Consider the following 7104-nt stretch of genomic DNA (forward strand, 5'->3'; position numbering starts at 1 on the left):
CTGCGGGGGGGAGATTTTGGCTTGGTTTCTAAAGTCCACTACTGGACACACACACCCCCCCCCCCCCCCCCCCCCCCGGCCGTGCCCCCCTCCCCCCCCCCCCCTTGCGGTGAATCTGTGCCCCCCAGATACTCACGTTTATTCTGGCTGCTTGGGACCTGCGGCTGGACTATTTGTTGGCTTTGCCTCCTGGTTTTGCCCGTCTTGGGTTGCGAGCTTTGCACCCCTGTCCCCAGGCACAAGGCAACCAGCAACAGCAGCAGGCTGCCGGGCATCTTCAAAGGCTGGAGAGGGAAAAACGGCACTAGGGAGAGAAGCGGGCTTGTGGCTCTTCACGCTGCAAGCCCAAGGCAAAAAACTTTCATGGGGCTCGTCCTTGCACTCCTGCCTGGCTCCTTCTCCTCCTCCAGCCTGCGAGCGAGCAGCAGACGGCTGGCTCAACGGGGTTTATATAGGCCCCTGCTCCGGGGACCCCCCGGCAGGGCTCGCCACAGAGAGAGAGGGGGGAGGAGGATCCCCACCGGGACACCCCTTTGCCGCTCTGATTGGTCCAGTGTCCTGGCTGACGTTATGGGGGTGTGCCTCCAGCCGCGGACAAAAGATGCCGCTTGCAGGAGCTCCAGCGCAGGGGACGGGCGAGAGTTTCTCTAACTTCCCCTGAAACTTGGCTAAGCCTGTGGCGGGGGCAGGCTCAGGGCCCGGGTCCTGGCTCTCAGCTTTGCAAAGCCGAGGATGCTGAGAAATGAGAGCTGGGGAAGACCTGGAAAGTCAAATCATAGATCCCCCTCCCGAGGGGCCAGTGCAGGGCTATTCGTTCCCTTCGGTGTATTGAGAGGCTGGGAGTTCATAGTGAAAATCAGCCCAAAGGAAAAATCAGTCTTTATTTAAAAAAAATAAATAAATACTGTATACACTGAAAGCACCCACATCATTTTTGGCAGCCTTGAAACTCGTTCACAAAAGGCACTAGAAACACCAAAAAAACTCTCATACTGTACTCCCTGCAAGCTTATCCATAGGGGAACTGAGACATTAAACATTTAGTACAGTGGTTCTCACACTTTTGTATTGGTGACCCCTTTCACATAGCAAGCCTCTGAGTGTGACCCCCCCTCATAAATATATAAAAATGTGTTTTTAATTTAACACCATTATAAATTCTGGTGGAAAAGTGGGGTTTGATGTGGAGGCTGACAGCTGGTGACCTCCCCATGTAATAACCTCACGACCCCCTGAGGGGTCCCCAACCCCCAGTTTGAGAACCCCCGATTTAGTACAAAAGAAACATTGCTCTGCACATCACTAGAAACTAGCAATAAATATAAACAACAAAAAAATCGGGGGGGGGGGGGGGAACAACACGAAATTAGAAACCCTAAGTGTAGTTCTTGATTCCTTATCTAGTCCAGTGTTAATGACTCAAGGCAAAGGTCTTTCATCACTTCCCTTTGCAATTGTGTTGGCCTTTTAAACCCTTTGTTCACAAGCAAATCTGACAATCCATATTTTGGTGGGTTTTGGGGGGAGGGGAGAGGGGATTCTAAAATGTTTGCCTATTTTTTTCATCCCATCTTTATTTATCTCTGACCCAAGGGTTGAGATTCACTTTTGACTACTGGACAAGAACTATTTTTATATGGTTTTCTAACATCCAAATCCCAAATCTGGCAGCATTGGAGAGCTATGGGGGGGGGGGGGAGAAACAATAAAGATACATCTTTTAACTCCCTTGAAATAAATGAAACAATGAAAATAAAATTCTCTGGAATAATAAATATTTTGCTAACAAAAGGGCTGAGCCTCTTAGATAGAAGAGTTTGTCAGAGATGTGAATCTTAACTGCTGAACTTAAGTTTGGTTGCCAGATGTTAGAATTATTTTAAATTCCCCCAGTCTTCTTTATCCTTGTCAGGACCTTGAGGGTCTCTTCTTTTCTTTTGCTTCACAGCCATCCTCCAACCTAAAAATCTTGCTTTGTGGCCACGATTCTCTTCACCAATGGGAACTAGACAGAAATTCACTTGTGCCACTCCTCAAACAGCTGGGGAAATTACTGCAGATCAAATCACTCCATGCCGTCTTCCCCAGAGTGCTTCTTAACAGCCCCTGGTGAGCAAGGTCCAGGAGCCAGCAGTCACACGTGGATCTCCTGCATGGTAGTGGGAAGGTCACATAGCCACCATTGTAATGGTACTTAGTAATTCCTTCCGCTCAGCCATTGCTAACATTGAAAGTTTACTAGTGCTGGGGGCTTGAGCAATGCGGTTTTGTTCTTAAATCCATTTCATCTGCTGGAAGCCCTGGGCAGGAGAACTGTGGGTGTTTTGAGGAGCTGAAAAATCCACCCCCCCAAAGCCAGAATACAGGGATGCAGTACAACCTCCCTCACCCTACAGCTTGTAGGCTGGAGCACTTGACACTGCCCCATGTGCAGCCGGTATTGTTGTGATGTGTTTAGGGTCACGGGATCCATGCCAACATGGTTATGTTAGCCTGCCCCTGACTAGCCACCTTCTCTGATGGTCTACACGAGACCCTCATGTGTGGCCATTCCATTTGCAGCCCAAGTGCGCTGCAAAGATGGTGCTGAGGGTTTTTTTTTTTTTTTTGCAGTAGCCCATCATGATGATGAGCAAGGCTTCCAATAACAGTTTTGCCATTATTTCTTAATTACCAAGGCCCAGATGCACAAAGATATTTAGATGCCTAACTCCCATTGAAATCAATCACAGTTAGGTGCCTAAATATTCTTGAGGATCTGGGCCCAAATGCCTTGGGAGCAACTGCTGCATGTCGTGAGCATTCTTAGCGGAGGAATAATTAACTCAACAAGCTGGATTGGTTCCTGATCTATTAGGTCAGTTCATCTGACATGCATGGATGCTAAATGCCACATGCTGCCCTCAGTTCGTTTGCTAAATTCCCAGTGAGATTTCTGCAGGAAGATCAAGTGTAATGCAAGGTAGAGGTCAAATTCCATGTACAACAACTCCTTACTGAGTTATTTGTAAAAAGAGCAGGAGTACTTGTGGCACCTTAGAGACTAACAAATTTATTTGAGCGTAAGCTTTCATGGGCTAAAACCCACTTCATTGGATGCATGCAGTTTTATTATGCTATTTGCAGGAATGCGTCCAGACCCCAGTCAGAATCAGGGCCCAATTGTACTAACTATGATACCGGAGACAGCATCATTAAGGGATGAGCTTCCCAGACAGAGTGTCTGGGCCAGGTGCTGTGAAGCTCTTGTGGTCATGCACAGCAAGTTGGAACCAGACACAGAATAAAGCAGAGCTCTTGCAAGCACATTAAGCACTGAATGATCACTGAACACCATACTAGGCAATGGATAGACACATCATAAGCTGTTGATAAACTTTCTGCACTGGGAAATCAGCTCATTTGTAAACCTCCTGACTTTGGCATTTAAAATATATTTGCATTCTTCTGCACAGCGACACTCTACTCAACCATTACCATGATGTCTTACCTGCTTGTAAGTTACAGGAGGCAGAAACTGGACCTGTCAAGCAAGGTAGGTGGGTAAGACGGGGGGAGCTCATCCCTGAAATGGTAAATTGTAATCCATCTCAGTTTTAATGGTTTAGATCTAAACTATTTTGAGTGATTAAGGATATACTTCTACACAGTACATTCGCCAAACTGCTGTAGCCATATCAAGGGATGGGGATTGTCTCCTTTAAGAGGCACAAATAATCATAAACTGGTAAACACCCAATTCTTTTATGCTGCAAACAGGAATTGATTTTTAAAAAAATGTGACTCCATAGTTGAGACCTTGTTTAATGAATGTCATCCTGGAATGCATTTGTATTGCTGATTTGGAATCCCCTGACGAAAGAGATTATGGGAGAGCATTGCTGGGACATGATGCTATTGAATAATGATTATGTTATTAGTAAAATGAACTTTTCCTACACCCATTTGGAAAGGATCACATGGCTGAACTGTCCGCAAATCAGAAAACAAATCTGTCAATTTAGGAAATATACATATGTATTGGGATATCACGTAGTACAGTAGCACCTGGGGACCCAATCAAGCATCAGGATGCCCTTGTGCTAGACGCTGTTTAGACAGATAACAAAAGACACTTCCGCCAGCTCCACCTAGTTTAAAGTTAGGGTGATTAATCTGGGGAGACTGAAAACGTCTCTTTTAAGCAGCTTGGAAGTTTTTAGAAGACTTTCCTCTCCAGGGGTTTGCAATGATGATGGCATCAGCAGTAAGGGTGGTAAAGGAGATTTTAATCACAGAAGATTGGTCTTGCCAAGAGCTGCTAATAAATTCACAACAATGGAATGGAGGGGGGGGGGTGTGATTTCCTGAGTCATTTCAGAGATATGGGGTCTTAGGGTGCAGAAAGATTAAAATAGCCAGGTGGGAGACTTCTGTTCAAAAGCATAAGAGCTAAGGATGATGGAGGTTCTGAGGATATAAGGACAAGTAGTAGACAGAGGTAGGGGACAACGAACGGGTGTATTGTTATTAACAACTATTTGTATTGTGGTAGAACCTAGGAGCCCTAGTCACAGACCAGGACTCCATGGTGTGAGGAGCTGTACAAAGACAGAACAAGAAGGTAGCCCCGGCCCAGAGAGTGCAATCTCAGTAAAGGACAATCATTTCCGTGTGGTAGCACTTACAATGGGCTAGGCACCTTCCAAACACTCAAAAACGACCCCTGCTCCAAGGGGCTCACAATCTCAGGTGGTCCAAGCCATCTAGAATCACTGTCAAGAGCATGTCAGGAGTGGGTGCTTAAGATTAGTTTGAAAAATGTGAGTACACTGTACATGGAGGCAAGCCCCTCAGCCACTGTAAATCAGCTTAGACTCCTTGAAGGCAAGAGAGTGATGCTGATTTGCATCAGCCACAGATGTGGCCTGAAACCAACCCAGCATCTGAAAACAGAACTGGAAATACAGTGCTAGCAAGTGGGTGTCTTCATGACTAATGCCTTGCCACAATATTACATTTACAAATAGAGAGAAAAATGTACAGTTCTCTCATACAGAACCATTAGCTGGAAGGTCACAGAATGAAACCAACTGGTAATTTGCCATGGTGCTTAAATTAGCTGTTTATTTAGCCATCACATTATTCCCAATCTGGGCTGATATTTAGTCATACATAAGCATCTCATTTCCACAAGGTTCACTCAAGGAAATAGCTCAGCATCATTTGGCTGCCTGTTGTTCCAGAAGCTGCCTCTCCCAAAGGAATCTACCCCATTAATCATAACACAACATGTAGTAATTATAACAATACTGCCTACAGTTAAACTTCAAATTTTCCTCCTGCTCATTTCATGGAGGTTATGTTCTCTCCTTTGGCTTTCTTCAGGATGCTGCAAGTGCATAGGATTAATTTAGTTGCTGATCCAATGGGAATTAAAGAAACAACAACCTGAATTCTTGATGTGCTCATAATGATGTGCTTAGTCTGAATTTGTAGCCACCTTTCAGTGGCATTACCTGATCTTTAGTAGGACACAGTGTTTTAAATCTTGCACTTAGTTGCAGGTATTTTGATTCATACTGACACTTTTTTTCCTCCTGAAAACATCTTTATCTCTTTGATTCCTTGTTTACTCTAGACACCACATAAGCAGGCCTAAGGAGTTCTCCTGACTTTCCTGGCCCAATCAAATCGCCCACCAATAAAATGTGCACACTGGGCCAAATTCTGCTCTCCATCACACACCTATTGAGTGCAAATGAGAGAGCAGAATTTGCTCGACTGGCTAAGCTCATGCTAATTCCAGACAATACAGAGCACCCATCAAGCAGGATAGCAACCAACATGCCAAATTATACATTGCTCTTTTAGGAGGTAAAGAGGAAATGCCTTTTTCTTCCTTATCTCTCTGTCCTGCACAGGTGATAATCACAGCAAACCTGGATTCCTTTCCCATGACACAGGAATACCTGGGAACCTTGCCTGCAGCTCAAATATTTTACAAGGGCTCCTGCTGTGAGCTGGAACTCTCCTCATGATCAGAATTTCAAGCATGTGGTGGTTCCATTAGGTCCAGTCAAAGCTTAATTCATTACAACAGAATCAAGGTTCTTCCGTGGCATGCACAGTACTTCATTCACTCCAAGTGCAACAGTTCTGACACATTCATCCAGGAATCTGGGACATTTCTGCCTATGCGAATGGTCACGAATGTGGTGTCAATGACGTTGAAGTAATAAGCCAAGGAAATCCCTCCCACCTCTCAAAACTATCTGTTCCCTGGCTCTAAATGTTCACTGACAGCAACACAGAAAATCCACTCCCTGCTCCTTTGTGGAGTCAATTACTTACCTTGGTCCACAACTTGGAGATATCCGTGAGGCTTCCTACCAATGAGGATCTCTGTAACTGTGGCTCTTGTTCTGCAACTGGAGCAACCTGAGCCGTTCAAAAAACATGAATCAGTCTGGAGGCCCTTCCAAAATCACAATTGGCTTAAAAATCATGAAATTTTTCCAAGTTAAAAATGTGAGTGTTCTTTTTATGTGCCTTTAAAATTAGGGTTACCATTCATCCGGATTCCCCCGGACATGTCCGGCTTTTTTAAGTTAAAAATAGCATCCGGGGGGAATTTGTCAATGTCCGGACTTCCCCCCATGCAGAGCGTGCGCGGCGTACAGGGCAGCCGGCCGGATCGTTCCACTCGCACGGGCTCCGGCAGCCAGAGCCCTTCCTTCACTTCCCCCCTCCTCTCCCCTGCAACTTGAGACCAGTCCCCTCCTCTCTCTCCCTCCCCCTCCCTGCATTCACAGATCGCCGGCCTTCGCCTCGGCCTCCAGCAGTCTGGAGCTCCAACCCTGCTCCCCTCCCCCGCTGCCGAGCGCGCTGCTCTGCAGCACAGTAAGGGGGCCAGGGGGTCAGAGAAGCGGCAGGGAGGTTCTGGGGGGGGTAGTCAAGAGACAGGGAGCAGGGGGAGGGTTGGATGGGTCAGGAGTTCGGGGGGGCTGTCTGGGGGTTGGGGGTGTAAGGTTTTGGGCAGTCAGGGTACAGGTGGGGGGGTCTCAGGAGGGGGCAGTTAGGGGACAAGGAACAGGGAGGCTTAGGTAGAGGGTGGGGTTCTGG

The 7104-nt window shown here is 46.5% G+C and overlaps 1 protein-coding gene across 1 annotated transcript in view; it reads right to left on the reverse strand.

Moving 5' to 3' along the window:
• FN1 (fibronectin 1) overlaps nt 1-437 on the reverse strand; it is a gene marked incomplete in the record, with an annotated part of 68185 nt that extends 67748 nt beyond the window's left edge. Inside the window, 1 exon segment of the mRNA XM_034785731.1 lies at nt 137-437. Within this exon segment, the coding sequence (XP_034641622.1) occupies nt 137-275 (139 nt within the window).
• Nucleotides 438-7104: the final 6667 nt, after the last annotated feature.

The sequence above is a fragment of the Trachemys scripta genome, chromosome 11, assembly GCF_013100865.1.
Source record: "Trachemys scripta elegans isolate TJP31775 chromosome 11, CAS_Tse_1.0, whole genome shotgun sequence".
In the NCBI taxonomy this organism is placed as follows: domain Eukaryota; kingdom Metazoa; phylum Chordata; order Testudines; family Emydidae; genus Trachemys; species Trachemys scripta.